Here is a 19441-nt window from a genome sequence, read left to right as displayed (position 1 = left end):
ATACTTTAATAATACTACTTTAAGTAAAGTCCACACCTTTACACTTGCTGCAGGTAGGATGACCAACTGCCCAGGACTGTAGGATTTTCTGGAATGTAGAACTCTCAGTTTTATTTTATTTTCTTAAAGATTTTATTTATTTATTTATTTGAGAGAGAGAGAGAGAGAGAGAGAGAGAGATCATGAGCAGGGGGCAAGGGTAGAGGGAGAAGCAGACTCCCCACTGAGCAGGGAACCTGATGCAAGTTCATGCGACTCATGACCTGAGCTGAAGGCAGACACTTAACCAACTGAGCCACCCAGGTGCCCTAGAACTCTCAATTTTAAAACTAAGACAGCTCTAAGCCAAATAATCCTCCTGTGTGCTATAGCTGCCAATCACCCCATGCTTACCTCAAGTGAGTATATTATTTTCCAAAGTACTTTCATAGACATGATTTCATTTAATCCCCAAAACAACCATTCAAGGTAGATGGTATTATTTTCCTCTTTTAGGTAAGAAAACAGGACTCATAGAAACCAAGTAATTTGTCCAGACACATAAAACTAGGAAATGGCAAAGCCAAGGGTTGACCCTTATTTCCCTTTCCTGGTTCACTCTAAATAGAGCAATACTATGGCAATACTTTTAAAAACAATGCAAATGGAACGCCTGGGTGGCTCAGCTGGTTAAGCGTCCAACTCTTGATTTTGGCTTAGGTCATGATCTCAGGGTCGTGGGATCGAGCATAGCATCGGGCTCTGCACTCAGCACGGAGTCTGCTTGAGATTCTCTCTCTCGGTCTCCCTCTGCCCCTTCCCCTTTGCTTGTGCTCTCTCTCTCTAAAACAACAATGCAAACAGCAACACCTGTGAAATGTTTTTACAAAAAATGTTTAATTTAAATCTAATCAAGCCTTAAGTCTAACTTCCAGTTTATAGAAAAACAGGGTGACAAAAGAACAAGTTAGATAATGTCCCAAGAAAACAGAGGACAAATCCAGAATGTGGCCCATTTTGTTCAACAACTGACCCTGCTTCTTTAGCTAGTCAGTGCCATGAAAATTAAAAAAAAAAAAAAAAAAAAAAAGGTGATAGTAGTAGAGGGAAGTATTCTAGATAAAAAGAAACGAGACATAACAATGTAGTATAGGGACCTTAATTGGATTCTGATCTGATAAAAACAATTATAAGGGACATTTTTGTGGGAAATCTGGGAATATTCTGGATATTGGATGAAAATTGAGGTAATATTAGCATAAACTGTGTTATGTGTTATAATAGTATGGTGGTTATCTGGGAGAATAAATGTATTTTTGGGTGTGTGTAAGAAACTATTTAGGGGGCCTATGTCATGACTTTTATAATTTATTTGAAAATGGTTTAGCAAAATAATAACACATACACACACACATATACCCAGATATATTTTAAGTACAGATATATATCCTCACATATTTTAAACATACATACACACACATTTAAAACAAACATGTTAACAACTGATGAACCTAGATGGTGGTATGAGTGTTCACTGAACAGTAATGTTTAGTTTTTCGTAATAAAAAGTAAAAGAAAAAATAGAGTAACAAAAAACAACGGAAGTCAGGTGATAAAGATAATTTAACTCAGGCACCTGAACAAGGCCCAGGGCTGCTGGGATTTATTACAAAAGTTACATCATCAAAATATAAGTACTTGCAAAGGAATAAGTCTGTTTTAGTGTCTACTGGTGTTTTGTTTCTGTGACTTTTCAAAACAGAATTAGAGATTGAATTATTCTTTTAATGCTCTCACCTGCTGCCCTCCTTCTAATTTCTTGTTCAGCTTCTGTAGTTGAGTAAAAATCTGGAGGTTTTCTTGCTGTAGCTTCTGTTGTTCAGCCAGACACTTCAACACCAGCCCCTGCAGTCTCTCAACCTCCCCCTGCAGAGTGCTGCACGTGCAGGCAGGAGTTAATGGCGTTACCTTCCCAGCACATGTCTCTGCAGAATTCAGCCGAGGTGGCTAAGGAGAGGAGGAAGAGGTCACAGGCGGTTCTGCCTGGATGCCACAGCTCCCCAACCCAACCTTCCTCTAAATGCTATCAGATTTTACTTTTAAAGTAACATGATAAACCATACAGATACACAAAGTCAATGCAACAGGCGCAGAAAACGCTGGGATTACAACAGCACCTGGCTCTAACATAACAGGGCAAGAGAACTCTCAGTGCCTCAGGCTCTGTTAGGCTAAGGTAAAAGAACAACCGTCTGTTTTGGAGAACTTCTGCAAACGAATTTAAAGTGCACTGATATCATCCCATGGAAAATGCTGAAGTGGGGGCAGGCGTGATTTGGCTTGGAACGAGTCTTTCTGATCACAGTTGAGAACACTGTGATCCAAAGGGTCAATATCCATGAAATGTAGTGGATCACACTTTAGAAGACATTTGAGAGGTGTTCAGTAAACAGTACTGCCAAAATAGTTCAAGAAAGCTAACTGACAGAGGAATGAAAACATTCACCTTGAAGTTTCAAAGGTTTTATTACATCTTTTCTAGTCTGGATTTCTCTCCCTTCTACTGTACTTTGTTTATAGGAAGGGTCAGCAAATGATAGCCCCTGGCCAAATCCAGCCTACTGCTGCCTGTTTTTGTAAATGAAGTTTTATTGGAACATAATCATGCTCATTCATTATGTATTATCTATGGCTGCTTTTGTACAACAATGTCAAAGTTGAGTAGTTGCAGAAGAGACCGTATGGTCCATAAAGCCTAAAATAATTACTATGTGGCCCTTTATAGAAAAAGCTTGATGACCCCTGGGGTTTGCATTTGATTGAGGCATTTACTACAATTTGATTCCTACCAAGGTTAGGCACACATGTGTGGCTCCCTCACTAGACTACAAGCATTATTTCTTACTCAAATCGAGAGCCTCCAACCCACACTAGCAGTGTCAAAAAAACTGGATTTGAATTTTGGAACTTTAATTTTGGTACTCCTGAGGCAGAGAGAAAACAAAGACAGTCCTCTGGTGTAGAAAGCTGTTAGCCCATCAGGAATCTGCAAGGGTCAATACTTTTTTCCAAGGCAAACTCAGGTAAGCCTAGGGCTTTAAGCACTACTGAACAGACAGTATAATGAGTTGATACAGGGCAGTGGGAGACCGAGGAAGCTAGAGGAGACGGCGAGGCCAGAAGAAGTGTGGAGAGCTCTCTGCCTACTTAGTTGTGACTCAAAGGCAAAAAGTTCAGTTACCCAGGCTCCTACTGGGGGCTTGTGTTCCAAAGGAGCTTCAGAGGCCACTTTGAGTCCTTGTAGCTCTTCATAGGGCAGGGTATCTTTCTTAGATTCTGTAAAAGCTGCACTTAGGGGAGATGGGCTGTCAGGCATGGGGATGAATTCTGCATTTTCCAGCTCCTATGTATAAGAGAAAGAATCTCATCAGTTCTGTTTGAGCGGTTTATTTTCTTTCTCCCCAATTCCCATCTTGTTACAGCTTTCCCTCTGTTGTGACAGCAGCACCCTCTAGTGGGGCATGACATTTGTGGGTTCAATGGGGCTCACTGTACCTGTCAAGAGCAGGCCATCCCTTCCTCAGACGAGTAACAGTAATTCGAATTGAAACTCAAATTCAAGAACACAGTTTGGAGTGTGTGGCACCTATCCCCAACACATGTATTCTACACGGTCTATTCAGTGAGCTGGGGAGCTCGAAGGTGATGACAGTGAGGCCAGTGGCCAGGCTGCTCAAAGCTGAGACTGAAACTTCCTCCATTCCTAATCCTAAGTGGATATCGAGTTTAGTTGTCTTATAAGGACAGCTTTCAATCTCTGTTTTTTTTTTTTTTTTTTTTTTTTTGGTAAAAATTTAAAATTTCACAAACTACAAATGCTCACTGTAGAAAATGAGAAAATACAGATGGGCAAAAGGACTAGCAATTCCATCAATCATAGATTAACACTGTTAAAATGAGCAATACTGCTTTCAGTCTTCATAGCAGACATTCTTCTATGCATCTGTATTTTCTAAGAGAATGGGGTCCTGAGGCTAAGGTGTTCTATCTTTTTCTGCCCACTCATATGTTGTAACCAACTTTCCATCCAAATATACTCTAACATTTTTACTGTCTGCAAGTCAACTCTCATAACCCATCTCTCTACTATAAAACATTCTGACTGCCCCAATATTCTACTACAAACCACAGTACAAAATCTCTAAGCTCAAATCTCTAATCTTTGTACACATGCATTACAAAAACTGCCTTCAAGGAAGGTTTTCTTAATTTACTTACATTCATGTAAGTACTACAGGTATGAGAACATTTTGTGCGTCTCCTTGTCAGGAAGAAAAAAGGATTAGAGATTTGGTAATTTTGTTCCAGGTGGAAATCAGAAGACTCGATGCCTGCTGTAGAACACTTGAATGGGGCATGGGACACAGAGATGCCGACAGCTCCTTTCTCGTTGCTGCAAAGGGCCTAATGTTTTATCGAAGATACCTCTGCCAAAGGAATTACCTTTCGAAGCCAGCCAGGGCAGGAGCTGCTGGCCCCACTACTGATCCCCATGGCCTCCGTGGGACTGACTAAACCTTCCATTCCTCGGTCTGCTTCCATTGTTCCTCGGAAGCCTCCGCTCGGATCAGGAGTCTCAGGTTCCTGCTGACTGTCCTCCTCTTCTCCCCCACCGCCGCCGCCTGGGCTAGAGCTCTGAACCACTGCCAGATACACAGCACAGAAAGGGAGAGCCTTGCTATGCAGCAAGAGAGATTTACGATCTTACAGCCCTGCTGACCCCTGGGGAGCTTCCTAGAGTTGCAGGAAGTAATAGCAACGGTGTCAGTCAGATATTTAGGACTCAATTTTTAGCTTTTACACAACGTATTGAGTATCAGTATCTTCATAATCATAATTCATTTCTACATCCCAAACTTACTTATCTCTATGTTCACAGCCCATTATCAATGTTCTAAAGCACTGCTGGACAATCACCCCAACCACAGCTCACTGACTCTACCACGCATACTTTGATACATCCAGACTCCGGCATTCTCCACCAAGGCTCAGCAAGGTTTCATATAAACACAAAGCTCTTTCACATTTGAGCCAAACACCTTTTAAAGCTGCCAGACAAACTCACCACTACCTTCCTTTCTGGAGAAGTCTTCAACCATTAAATTCATTAAGTTCTTTGATAACTATTTGTAAGAATTTTTAAAACATGGTTGGTTCTTTCGCATCATGCTGCACATTCCAAGTAACTGTCACAAAATGAAGACTAGCTGATGTATAGTCAGAAATGAAACTGAATTTTAGTATGGGCCAAAAATATATATGTTTAAGAAAGTAAATTTGCCAAAGCTAAAAAAATAATTGTATGGTATATTCTAAAGTTAAACGTAAAGGACCGTTCATGATTACCAGTTCTAGTGGCTTACAGACGGACTGCCACACTGATCCTACTGAAGCAGCAGAACCACAGATGCCAACAAAAGCTCTGAAGCTTTTGTTTTAAATGGCTTTTAAAAAACTAGGATACATTTGAAATATACATAAGACTACTTTTAATATATGTGTAAGTTTTGCTACCTAACAAAATAAACAAAAACATAAACCTACCACTAGAAGAACTAGAATTGTACTTTCCAACATGGTAGTCACTAGCCATATATGGCAATTTAAATTTAAATAAAATAAAAAGTTCAGTTCCCTCAGTAGCTACTTTTCAAGTGTTGGACAGCACAGACATAAAACATTTCCACTCTTGCAGATTTATGGGACAGTGCTGAACTAAAACATTACCTGTATCGCATCTGCCTTGTGAACTCCTTCCTTCTCTGGCCTCCTACCTAAACGTAACTACTGACTTAATTCTGTATTTATCATTTCTTCTTTAAAGAAAAGGTCATCCCATATTTATGTATCCTTAAGCAATATATTAATTTGGCTTGTTTTTTAACTTTATATAAAAAGGCACAGAGTCTGCTGCAACTTGCTTTTTACATTTCACATTAGGGAACTATTTGTAGATGTTCATTTCTACTCTTCTATAATATTCCACTGGATGATTAGAACACACTCAATCAACAAATATATATTGAACATTCACCATTTGCCAGGCACTCTTCTAGGCAATGTGGATAAAACTAACGAATAAAAAAAGACAAAAATCCCTGCCCTTATGGAGTTTCCATTTTCCAGCCAATGGATATGTGCTTTTAATCTTATTTTTTCCATTAAATACTGTTCCACCAAAACAAAGCTGTAAGAGAACAGCTGTGCTTAGCAAAAAGATTATCATTTGTGATAGATATTAACATGCACAGATAAAGGCTGAGCAAGAGATTACTAAAGGAAACTAATAAAAGGTCCGATGTATGTGTGTGTAACTAGAGTACAAGTCCAGATCAGACATTCAACTTTCTTTTTGAGGATTAAACTGCTTTTATTCTAGGTCTTTATCTGCTTTGATTCTACAAACTATCAGAATCCAGGTTCTGAGATACCAAAGAGTAAAGGTACTTTAGAGCAAATGGAAAACCAAAAAGGAACACAGATTTAGTTTCCTGGCATAGTCCCAAATAACAGAGAACCATGCAGAAAGCAGCCAAAGGAAAAGTATCAGAGAGCTCTGGGCTGATTTTTCTAACCACACTGAAAGTTTAGCCAACTTTTAATTCCAAGGGCCTGTTTTGGAGGACTATTTCTATAGACTGGAATAACCCTATGAATATGGTGGAAGTAAAGAGGAGACAGAACTCATAGCCCCTAGCGTGGTAAGGATAGGAACAATACACAAGCCACATTACAATATTGGGCAAGACACTTAATTACTTCCATATGCTTGGTTGGCAAAGATGTACTCTCCCTCTGACCACAGTGTAATAAAAGTCATAACTTATTGTGAAATCCACCAAAATATGATCCTCTCTCTTGATCACCGTATTCCTCATTTCCCAGAGATACTTTCTATTTCCCTTTTTGGGAGACTACATGGAATCCAACCCAAAGACCCACAGCGCAGAAAAACCACTGGTACCTGAGACATTGCTACTTACCAGTTCTGATGGATAAGCCGCTGCTATTGGAACGGATGGTCTTAGAATTCAATACTTTCTCTGAGGAAAAATATTCAGTAGGTAAGCACTGTAAACAGCTACAGGCAGGAAAAGTGAGAAGACTAGAATAGGGAGTTAATCTACAAGATAACAGCGATCCCTCACCCCAGGTAACTTTATAATTACTTATTCTTCTAGATATTAAAGCACCACTAGCTACTCTAACTATGTTCACTATGGAGAGGAGCAATTCTCCACTTTAACTATTCTTTGGAATTACCTGAGAAGCTTTAAATAGTAACAACACCTAGGTCCCACCGCAGAGATTCTGATTTAATTGGTCAGGACTGTGGATTTCTAAAAGCTCCGTGGGTGATTCTAATGTGCAGCTGAGGTTGTGAACCACTGATCCAGAAGAATGGACTTGGAAACCCTCACACAGGCTTTTATTTATTTTTTCTTTTTATTTTTTTAAAGATTTTATTTATTTGATAGAGAGAGACACAGCGAGAGAGGGAACACAAGCAGGGGGAGTGGGAGAGGGAGAAGGAGGCTTCCCGCTGAGCAGGGAGCCCGATGTGGGGCTCGATCCCAGGACCCTGGGATCATGACCTGAGCTGAAGGCAGACGCTTAACGACTGAGCCACCCAGGCGCCCTTCACACAGGCTTTTATAATTCAGTTCATAACAGAGTATCTTTAAGCAGAAAACAATTATGATTTAGTTTCTTTTTAAAGGTATCCCGAATGTTTCTCACAAAAGTATGAACACAGACAACCAGTTCAGTAGTGGACAACTAGAGATAACAATTCTATAGCAAAGGAGGCAGAGCCTGAAGTTATCATGTTAAAAAATGGTCAGAAGGTGGCAAACAATAAAGCTCAGGAAATGACAGTGTTCTGTCCACCACTAGGTATGATGTCACCATTACAACACTTACAGAAACAGCTTCTTTACTTCAGGACACTTCTGTTTCTAAGAACGTGACCATCAGGATCTTAGGTGTGAGTCTACCCTCTGTCAAATCCACCCCAACCCTCACATATGAAACCCTTACCAACAATGAGAATGGTGTGCCAACCACGGCAAGATAGGTCCGGGACGTGATGCAAAGATCCAAAAATAGGCCGAGGCCATGAGGTGCAGATATCAGAGCCATGTGGTCTCTCTGTGGGGGTCATTGCCAGGCGACCGTTACCACCATTGCCCCAGGCAAAAATGTGATTATCTAGGAAAAAAATCAAACAGATAGTTTAATAGAAAACTAATTCCCCTACTCTTTGGGTTCCCCATCTTTATGTTCTAGAGTTAGAAAGAGTTTCCACTATGTACAAAACAAGGAAAAGCTGTTTATGTCCCTAAATAAAACCTAAACAATTCCCGATGCCAACGTGGTAAAAACGACCACTTCTCCAATGTACTGCCATCCATCCACCCATTCAACAACTGTTTTTGGTCATTCATTCAGATATTAGTAAATATCTGGGCATCTACTTCATGACATGCACTGCTGGAGGTATAGGAATAAAGCAGTGAACAAAACAAAGTCACTACCCTTGTGGAACCGACACTCTAGTTGGAGGAGACTGGTCAATCAACCATCCAATACTTCTGGTAGTCATAAATGTTATGAAGGAAGATAAATGGTAAAGAAAAGTGGAAATAAAGAATAACAGTGGGGTATCATTATTTTAGATAGGGTAGTCAGGGAAATACTTGTTGACACTTGAGCAGAGACCCGCTTGAAGTGAGAAAGAGCGACGTGGATAGCTAGGGGACGAGTTTTCCAGGCAGAGAGAACAGCAGCAAGTGCAAAGGTCCTATGTGGGTAACATGAGTATCATGAACAAGGAATATGAAGGCCCCTGCAGCTGGAGCAAAATAAAGGAGAAGACAGTGGTCAGAGGTCAGTAGATAGATGCGGTCCTGGTCATGTAGGGCCATGCAGCCCATTGTAATGACTTTGGTTTTTACTGACTGAGATAGGAATCCATTAGAAGTTCTGAGGAGAAGGGGCACCTGGGTGGCTCAGTTGGTTAACCAACTCTTGGTTTCAGATCATAAGATCATGCCCCGTGCCAGGCTGTGCACTTAGTGTGGAGCATGCTTGAGATTCTCTCCCTCTCCCTCTCCTTCTGCCCCTCCCCCACTTATGCGTACCTCTCTTGCACACGCATGCTCTCTAATAAATAAATACAATAAAAAAAAAAAGAAATTCTGAGGAGTAGTATTTAGGTATTTAAAAGGATCCATCAGCCTACCATGAGGAGAATCAATTGCAGGGGACCAAGGGTGGTAGCAGGAGACCAGTTCTAGTAGTGAAGATGGTGGGAAGTGGGTCAGACATATTATGAAGATAATCAATAGGATATGCTGATGGATGGGGTGTAGGGTATAGAATGAAGCTGCCATTTAGTGACATAGGAAAGTTGTAGGAGGAACAGATTTGGGCAGAAAATCAAAAGTCTGATTTTGACTATAGTAAGTTTGTCTGAGATGCCTATAACTTCTTAAGCAAATCAGAACACTTTTTAATGAAAAGGGGTACTAGTAAAGATTAAGCCTGGACAATAGGCATGAATGAGGACTGACTTGGGAAAACTGAGCTCTAAAGTCACCCTACCTTTAGACATCTAAGTCCAGGGGCTGATGAAATAACCAAATCTGGAGTTCAGGGGTGGTGATATAAAGCCATCAGTGAATAGGGGGAATTTAAGGTAATACTCACTTAAGGGAGACAAGGCAAGAAAGAAGGACTGAGTACTGGGCATTCCAGGGTTTAGAGGGGTCAGATACTGCTATCAGTGGCACCTGATCTAGCTGCCTGTACTAGATTGTTTATATGACTGTCTCCCCTAACCTAGACTGCAAACTCCTTAAGGACAGGGACTTTCTGAGACCCTCTTTTACATTCCCAGAGCCTAAAAGAGGACCTGGAGTACAGCAGGTACTCAGTTTATGTTGGTTGTGTGAATAAGATGATAAGAGTACAGTTCAGAGAGGTAGAGAAACATTTATTAGGAGGTGACACACCCAGCCATGGAGTCCAATTCTACGGTCCTCATTCTGAAGTTAACTTGTGAAGGACACAGATGTACTGAAAAAACATCACTTCCTCGAGGCCCTGTCAGGAAGTGCTACTGGACTTGCAGCACTTACTTAATCCTCAGTGACATCCTCACTCTGTCTTTGTAGGTCACATTTCCATTTATCTCCATTAAATTTATTTCCATTTTAGTCTGACCTTAACAGCTTGCTCCCTAAAATCCCTCACTTTGGGACCAGCGGGGAAGGTTAATGTGCCACCCCAAAAGGTGGTTCACTTAAGTAAATATGGTAACGGATCACTTATCTGACACTGCCCCTGGATCCCTCATGTGTATGCAACAGGCACAGACCAAAAGGAAACAAAGACACCTTAGACCCTGAGCAACAGAAAGAGCTGAAATGAGTCAAAAGATAAAATGTGATTTGTTGTTCACCAGTCACAAGAAAGAAGTGGCTACAACAATCAAAAAAGTTCAGAAGGGGGGTGCCCGGGTGGCTCAGTCGGTTAAGCAGCTGCCTTTGGCTCAGGTCATGATCCCAGGGCCCTGGGATCGAGCGTGCTTCTCCCTCGCCCTCTGCTACTCCCCCTGCTTGTCAAATAAATAAATAAAGTCCTAAAAAAATAAAAGTTCAGAAGGTGATACAGGAAAGAGAGAAAAGAAAAAAAGAAAGCAGGAGAGAGGGAAGGGAATAAAGACTCGCTCAAGTGGTAGTAAAGAAGAAATGTGGTAAAAGGAGCAAGAAGATGCTGTGAGATGCAAGAAAGAGCAATGAGCGGAAAGAGAAGAAAATTTAGTTATGCCAGTTCCAATTCTGGAAGCCAAGAGACACACAGTATTCAGCCCTTTAAGGCTTAGCAGTCCCTGAGGACATCATTGCAGTGTGGCTGACCCTGGACAAGGAGCAAGGTTAGATTACGTCGTTCTCTCCAGCCACCCGGCCAACATTTATTGAAACCAACATGGTGCAGGGCCAGGTATATATGGAAATATTTAATAATTCTTAAAACATTTAACCAAAAAAGTTAAAGTAAGAAAAGTAGAGACTTAGAATATTAACTTTGCCATTATCTAGAAATGTTTTTTTGTAAAAGCAATTTCACTATGTTGAACATATGAGAAGTTAACGAAAACTCCATCTGCATAACAATTGGACACCAATTTAGCATAAATAAAAAGTAAATGTATGATCCAGCTATATAAATAACCAGTCCACCTCTTTTCCAGTCAAACATTAAAATATAGCTATCGTCCAGCAAGCCTGAAATGGTGTGTACAGACTCACCATCAGTGGCAGCAATGGTAAACTCATCACCGCAGGAAACCCTGATCACTTGCTTCCCACCTAGGGGTCCTCCCAACAGGTTGATTCCTAGACGCTTCTTATAATTCCCAACGCCCAGCTGTCCACACTTGTTGCAGCCAAAGGTCAGCAGCCGGCCTCGCTCTAAGAGAGAATAAAAACAAATAACCAGGCACAAATGGGGCATGGAACAGAGGGAAAATGCAGTCAAAGTAGAGTTCCATGGACTAACTTCTGGTTGTTAAGAGTATACAAATAGAAAGCTAGCCACACAATCTTGCACCTAGGGCAGCTAGGGTATCTAAATCTATGACCAATTTGACTCAGAAAGTGACCCAATATCATATTTTCTAATACTGTATTTTATTGTTATTTTATTTACTTATTTTAAGATTTTGTCAGAGGGAGAGAACAAGCAGGGGGTATAGCAGGCAGAGGGAGAAGCAGGCTCCCTTCTCAGCAGGGAGCCCAATGTGGGACTTGATCCCAGGACCCTGGGATCATGACCTGAGCCCAAGGCAGACGCTTACCGACTGAGCCACCCAGGCGTCCCTCTAATACTGTATTTTAAATGTGGAAAATGGGTACTACCTAACCTAGTAAACTCATAAGTGGTACTAATTAAAAGCAGTAGTTGTCTGGAATTATGGGCATGGCATTCTCATTAAGGGATGTAGTGACTGTGCATTTATAATGATTACCCAAAAAAACATTTACTTGAATGCCTAATTTGTTAATGAGATAATACTGGATGCTGGGGGAAAACAGGAGAATGTATATATTAAGAAGAGCTAATACTTGCGGCACCTGGCTAATTCAGTCAGTGGACCATGCAACTCTTGGTCTCAGGGTTGTGGGTTCAAGCCCCACATTGGGTATGGAGATTAAAAATAAAATCTTAAGAAAAAAAGAAAAAGGAAGAGCTAACACCTGAGAGAATAAAAAGTGAGCTACTTCACCCACATGAGCTACTGAGGCCTGTGTATAAAGCTGTAAATCAACTCACCATCAATAGCAGCTGTGTGAGTCTTGCCTGGGGCAATTGTACGGATCTTATAAAAGGATAGTTGTTTGGCCAAGGTAAAGGAAGTTGTGTAGGGAACTTCATGGTATGCCTGGAACAAGGTAAAACACAAAGCAAAGACTCATGAGGTAAAAATGAAGGGGTAGTACGCTGACAATGTTGTCATGATGACCAAAAGGGCTTTTAAGCAAATTTGTTATTAAGAAGGGGGTGCCAGCTTGCTTTACATCCAATAGAATACGACGAAATAAGCTCAGTATGTAATTGGAGAATTTAATTAGTGTATGAGGCCAGACTTTCTGACAACAAAAGTTTTAGATACCTAATCTAAGAGTATACAAAACATGAACTCTGTATGGCAGAAGTATCTACATGAGGATAGAGCCATTGACATTTGTCTTGGTTATAGATACTGCATACCTAACAAAGGCGGGGCAAAGAAGTAAAATCCTGAGGACTCTTCTCCAGCCCATAATGCAACCAGTTTACTGTGATCTTAATTTTATCTACAAGGCAGTGTTCTCAACATGTTAAAACCCATGTTCCCTTTAGATTAGCATTAAAAAATTCCTCTCATGTAAGTTTAAAATTTCACAACAAACCCAATGTTATAATAAAAACCCAAAGCAAGTAATGGTAATTCTAAATATGCCTTTTCAAACTATGGAGACACTCTTCCCAGACTTGCTCCAAATTTGTATTCTCCCAGTTGAGAATCATTACTTCAGAGATTGCTTAAAAATTCTTTTTTTAAAAGATTTTATTTATTTATGAGAGAATGAGAGAGACAGACAGGAGACAGACAGACAGAGTGGGAGAAGGAGCAGAGGGAGAGGGACAAGCCCGACTCGGTGCTCTATCTCAGAACCCTGAGGATCATGACCTAAGCTGAAACCAATAGTCAGATGCTTAACGACTGAGCCACCCAAGCACCCCACTTGAAAATTCTTACTCACTGAGTCAGGAAACTTTTGTTTCTCTTTTTATTTTAAGTAGGCAAAATGCCCAATGTGGGGCTTAAACTCATGACTCTGAGATCAAGAGTCGCATGCTCCACCAACTGAGCCAGCCAGGCGCCCTTGGAAACTTTTCTCTCTTAATTTGATTCTTTAGAACATGACAAAAACTCATCATGTTAACGTAAAGAGGAAACGAAGACTTAGTATCAGCAGTGAATTTCATGACATCCTTGAAGGAAGTGAATGGTAATTACATTCACTAAGCCTGTACAGGATCAGTGATTTGGGAGCAATAAATCTAAAAAAACTCTCCAGGGAGGTGATGCATGAAAACATTTCTTTGAATGTTAATTTTCTTGTACCTACTTCAATGACAGGGAAGAACCTGAATTCCATCACTTGGTTCTTTGTAATCAATTTATTTATTGAGGCATAATATACTATAAAATACTGTATAGCTTGAAAATTTTTCTGTATGCTTATAAATGTAAAACCACCACCCAGATCAAATTAGAGACCATTTCCATGATCCTAGGATCCCTTCTGTTAATACCCATACCACTTTTCCCAGAAGTAACCACTACTTTGACTTCTGCCATCAAAAACTCCACATAACTGGAATCACATAGTGTGTACTCTTATGTGGCTGGCTTCTTTTGCTGAACATAATAATGTCTGTAAGATCTTTACTCTTAGGTCAAATTCCATGGTCACTAACCAACAGCATTCCCAAAGAAATTCCAACCTAAGAGAAGTTCTGACAGTGTGGTTAGGGCACCAAAGAGGGTACTTACTTCATGGTTGATGATTCCAGACATGCACTGATTCAGACCCAGCTTGTTAAACTCATTGAGTCCACAGGCCAGCACTTTGCCTGACTGGGTCAGCAGAAATGTCCCATCACAGCCACACTGAACTGCAACAATAATCAAGGCCTTGGGAACATCCACCTGCATGAAAAAAAAAATCAGAAAAAAAAAAAAATCCCCAAACATTACTTGTATTAGGAAAAAAAACCTTAAATTCTTTCAAAAGTGATGTCCTGCATTTAGGAGAACTGCCCACAGTAAAGACTGCTATATCCTCTTCAGATTTTTCCAGCAGCTTAAAGACTACGGTTTTCAACAAGGAGCTCAGGTTTGATAATAAAATAAAAGAAGGCAATTCCAAGTTGGCTAAACAGACAGCCCTGTCAAAGTTTGTTTTAGAGTAGGTCCTACTTAGAAAGACTTCTCAGAAAACACTGGGAAAGGAGAAGCTTCAACCCATCGCTGATTTTACCCTCTGAGATGGTAGGCCCCACAACAGCTATAGAAGGAACTTAGTAGCCCTAAAGGGTCTTAGTCTGGTCATATTATAAGTGAGGTGACAGAGTACTGAGATAGCAGCCTGGACTTCCAATTGCTCCCATCCCTCTAAGCTAACTAAACAGGGCTGGGAATGGTAAGGGGACAGGATGGAAGTCTGTGAAACCAGAAAACTCAAACCTCAGTGTTTCTACTACAGCCATAGCCTCACAAATAATACAAGTTAACTTTTTAAACATAAACAAACACAGTTAACAGTGAATGGTATAGCTGATTACAGTCAACCTTCCGGTGGGCAGGCGAGCCAGATGACCACGCTCCTCCTGCAGCTGCTTTTAGCTCCTGTGCTAGCTCCTGTAGGGCTAGCTCCTGCAGGGCTCACAGTCATTAGATATTGTTTCATACAACATGACCCCTAAATACAAACAAACACATATTTCATCTGGTGTTCAACTGTGGAAATCAGAGGGGAAAATGGCTGCATTGGGTAAAGAGATAATATATTGCTTTCCAGTATCTTCCCAAGGAATTTTCTGGGCTGTTTTTAGCTGATCTGACTTTTTCATGGTGCATGCCAGTTTCAGCTCTCATTCCTGAGTAAAATGTGACTCCGAAGTGTCCACAATGGCTGTATCCTCTTTCTCAACTATTTATGATTTAGTCAGATGACAAGGCCACATAGTGCTAAATCAGGAATCCTGGATTTTTAGTCTCCCAGATAGAAAATATTTCAGAAATAAACACCTTGACATGAGGAGTCAGAGAAAGAGGAGTCTGTGTTATTTCTGAAGTCTGTGTGACCTAGATAAGCTTTAGGAAGAAGTTGCTTCTGAATTTACCTTTTGCGGTGTATAATAATCCTCTTCTGAATCCAAACCCAGTCGTCCTGAGACATACATAAGAAAGAAAACCATTAAAATGAGGTCCTCCTTCCCAATGAAAATGTTCTGTAACATTCTCTCTTACTGAATCAACACTTCTCAAGTACAGGCTAGCACCATGATGTGTTTAGAGACATATAAGCTTGAAGTCAAGTTGGCTCCTGGGAATAAGCAGACAGAGACAAGGCTATACCTACCATATTCGCCACAGCCCCAAGAATAGACTTCTTTGTTTCGTGTCAAAACCACAACATGATTATCTCCACAGGAGGCCTGCTCCACTGGATTGTTCAGGAAGAAGTTCAGCTGCATGGGTTCTAATACTTCAGGCCCAGCAACCTTGTCTACCCCCATGCAGCCATAATAATCAGATCCAAAGGCATAGAGCTGACCCTCATCTGCAAAAGGAAGGAAGGCATAACCCATCAAAAGAATGACTTTGTCCAATCAGAAAGCTGGACAGGGATAGAATGAGACTATCCCAGCCAGGGATCTCATATGAAATGATTACGTCACAGAAATCCAAAGGATAGACTGTGCCAGTCTAGAGTTGTTTTTATTTGGGGGTCACGGGTACTATTATAACAATTTTTAAAAAGTGGTAGTACCATGTTGAAATTTTACTGGGGCCATCTCTATTTTCTAGGGAAAAGGAAAAGTAAGTAACAGCAAGATGAAAACTAAACTTTAGCACTGGGTATGTATGGAAGTGATGAATCACTGACTTCTACTCCTGAAACCAACACTGCACTGTATAGTAACTAACTAGAATTTAAATAAAAATTGAGGAAAAAAATGTAAACAGCTTAAAAAAAAACTAAACTTTAGATTTTTTTTTTTTTTAAGGTTTTATTTATTTATTTGACAGAGAGTTCACAAGCAGGGGGAGGGGGGGGGAGGGAGGGAGGGAGGGGGAGAGGGAGGGAGAGAGGGAGAGAGGGGGAGAGGGGGAGAGAGAGAGAGAGAGAGAGAGAGAGAGAGAGAGAGAGAGAGAGAGAGAGAGAGAGAGAGAGGGAGGGAGAGGGAGAGCGAGAGCGAGCACCAAGCAGGGAGCCTGATGCGGGACTCGATCCCAGAACCCTGGGATCATGACTTGAGCCAAAGGCAGGGGCTTAACCGACTGAGCCCAAACTTTAGCTCTTGATTCCTGATTTCATATCTGATGAGGTGGTAACATTACTTTTCCCCCCAACTGGAACATACAACGTATTTCTCCTGATCCGACCTCTTCTCTGTTATCCACGTGCCTTTCCTTATCACCCACCCTAATACTATAGCAAATCGGGGATGCTGTTATTAATTCACTGTCTTTGGTTCTTCCAATACTGTCTTTTGCTATAAAATCCCAACTGAAATTGTACAGCATTAAGTACAAAACCCCACATTAAATGCACTGGGACGCTTTCTGTTGATGGCTTACCTGTCACACAGACAGTGAAATCATCACCACATGACACCTGACGGATAGCTTTGCCTTGCAACTTTTCCACATGCTTTGGCTGTCGGTAGGAGGCTTTGTCTCCATGGCCCAGCTGACCATGGAGTTTAGTACCCCCTTGCATGTTCTGTGAAATAAAGAGGTCTTGTGAAGTTTTAACTTTTCATGCCAAAAGCTAATCTTCAATATAACTTCTTATCAAAAAACCATAGGAAAAAATCAGCTGGAAATTTAGAAATGAAAAAAAAAACAGTAAGGAAATTCAACCTTTTAATGATAGGTAGTTTATACTACCCCTGCCAACAGGTAAAGATTTAAAAAGCATCCAGATTGATATCCATCAAGACTTAAAAGAACACATTCCCAATTCTTCCTCCTTCAAGTCTAAGGTGAACTTTTATATTTAATTATGGGTGTTGGTGAAAAAAAATTCTTCATGTAGTCTAATTTGACTGTTTTTTACAGGAGTATAGCCTCTTGGAAATCCTTTCTAGAAGTTTTTCAAATTTTGGTCATAGTTTCCCTGAAATACGGAACAATTATAAAGAATGTGGCTGCATCAAAGAGGCTGCTATATAGCACTGAGAATAGGTCTAAATGATGTTTCAACAGTTTTACAGAGAAAAGTAATTCTTTTCATTCAAGAACTCAACTGTAAGTCCTTATATAAATGTTTTTTAAGGGACGGTAATTTCATTCCATCTGTGGCAGCCCCCCAGGGGCTAGTTCTTTAAGGGACAGGGTTTTAAGGAAGTAACAGTTAATGTTCTATAACAGAGGTCAAATCCTTCATTCATTCTTTCAATCTATCAATAATTGAGCGTCTACTCTGTCACACACTGGAGACAAAGCCTGTCCTTGTGGAGAAGTTATCTGAGACTACTGGAAAAAATGAGCTCTCTCAGGAAGAAAAGGAAGAGTGAGAAGAACTGAGAGCCTAACACAAGGCTGGGTAAAGGAAAAGCATTCTGAAACAAGTGAGAAGGCACAAAGAAGAGAAAAGCCAAGAGAAGATGCTCTCATTGGAAGCCAAAGGTTCAAGGAGGGAGATATCAACTATGTCAAATGCCGCCAGGAAGTCAAGAAAGTAAGAACAACATAGTATCTGTGTTTTTTTAACCAACTGAGCCACCCAGGCACCCAGTATCTGTGTTTTTTTAAATATTTTATTTATTTATTTGAGAGAGAGAGTGCACAAGTTGGGCGGGGCAGAGGGAGAGGGAAAAGCAGATTCCCCACAGGGAGCCCGACATGGGGCTTGATCCCAGGACCCTGCAATCATGACCTGAGCTGAAGGAAGACGCTTAATCGACTGAGCCACCCAGGTGCCCCAAAGTATCTGTTTTATGTTTATAATTTATAGGTCATTTTATTAAGAGTAGTTTCAATCAAGTGGCAGGAATGGAAGCTGCATTGTAGGTGAATGAGGAGTGAGTGGGAGATAAGAAAAGAGGTAACAAATACAGGCAATTTGTTCCAGAAGCTGAGAGACAGGGTGAAATCTAGAAGGGAACAAAGGAAAATTCTACTGAAGCTATGCCTAGCTATCTTCAATCACTGGTACAGGTCTTAGAATTTTCCTATGTGGTACACTGCTTCATTTGTCTATAAAATTATTTCACAGACACTAGTTGCTCTGAAATTCACGGTAATAGAACAGAGTAATTAAGTGACTTTCTGAAATCACCCAGCTCTGAAATCACTCAGTAAATGAGAGTCCAGTCTCCCAAGTCCAAACCTAGGGCTCTTTTCATTCTTTCTTTCCTTCTTTCTCTCTTTCATTCATTCATTCAAAAAACATTTACAAATGACCTAATATGTACCAGGTACTGGGGAAAGATACTCAGTGAACTAAACAGACAAAATCCCTGCTCTCATAAGAGCTTACATTCCATCACCCCATGCTGCCATTCCTGCAGCACATGTTCAACTAACAAAATACTTAAGACAGCCTCGGCCCAGTAAACAATTAGGCTTATATCACTGTTCTAAGGTACTTAGTTTTCACTTACCACCCAGGTGTACAGTTCCTTCTCCACTGTGACCACAGCAAAGTGAGTATTCCCTGCACACACCTGCCGGGCACTACAGCCACTCTTGATGACATCCAGTTTCTGGGGAGTGGATTTTCCACCACCCCAAACATAGACTTCACTGGTTCGTGATGTTACCACAGCAATGGGTGCTTCAGTCACAGTGCTTGACCTGTCAACAACCCCCAGAACAAAGGCACATTTAACATAAAAAACTGTATCAAAGAAAAATGCTTCCAGTCTGTTCCCAGAGAAGAACTGCCAATTATGGTATGAGAAAGTATGTTCTTTCTTGACAACTTATTTCAACCCTCTGTCATAGAGGCCTTGCAATTCCTGCCTCCAGGCTTCATCACAGCTCAGCCAGATCAGATTCCAGTCTGGTCCATAACACCTACACTTTTCAACTTCTCAACATTCATCATGG

The 19441-nt window shown here is 40.8% G+C and overlaps 1 protein-coding gene across 1 annotated transcript in view; it reads right to left on the bottom strand.

Moving 5' to 3' along the window:
- The window catches only part of NEK9 (NIMA related kinase 9), a 36729-nt gene that overhangs the window by 3168 nt on the left and 14120 nt on the right, over positions 1–19441 (bottom strand). The window contains exons 10-21 of the mRNA XM_027569548.2: positions 18994–19186; positions 16964–17108; positions 15741–15941; positions 15502–15548; positions 14150–14305; positions 12379–12487; positions 11355–11516; positions 8080–8250; positions 7023–7082; positions 4483–4682; positions 3221–3382; positions 1777–1986 (exon numbers count right to left, since the gene is read on the bottom strand). Of these exons, the coding sequence (XP_027425349.1) occupies positions 1777–1986; positions 3221–3382; positions 4483–4682; positions 7023–7082; positions 8080–8250; positions 11355–11516; positions 12379–12487; positions 14150–14305; positions 15502–15548; positions 15741–15941; positions 16964–17108; positions 18994–19186 (1816 nt within the window). The remainder of the gene's footprint in view (positions 1–1776; positions 1987–3220; positions 3383–4482; positions 4683–7022; positions 7083–8079; positions 8251–11354; positions 11517–12378; positions 12488–14149; positions 14306–15501; positions 15549–15740; positions 15942–16963; positions 17109–18993; positions 19187–19441) is intronic.

This window comes from Zalophus californianus, chromosome 6, assembly GCF_009762305.2.
Source record: "Zalophus californianus isolate mZalCal1 chromosome 6, mZalCal1.pri.v2, whole genome shotgun sequence".
In the NCBI taxonomy this organism is placed as follows: Eukaryota; Metazoa; Chordata; class Mammalia; order Carnivora; family Otariidae; genus Zalophus; species Zalophus californianus.
Note: the sequence above shows the minus strand (reverse complement) of the source record. Positions and strands in the feature narration are given on the sequence as shown.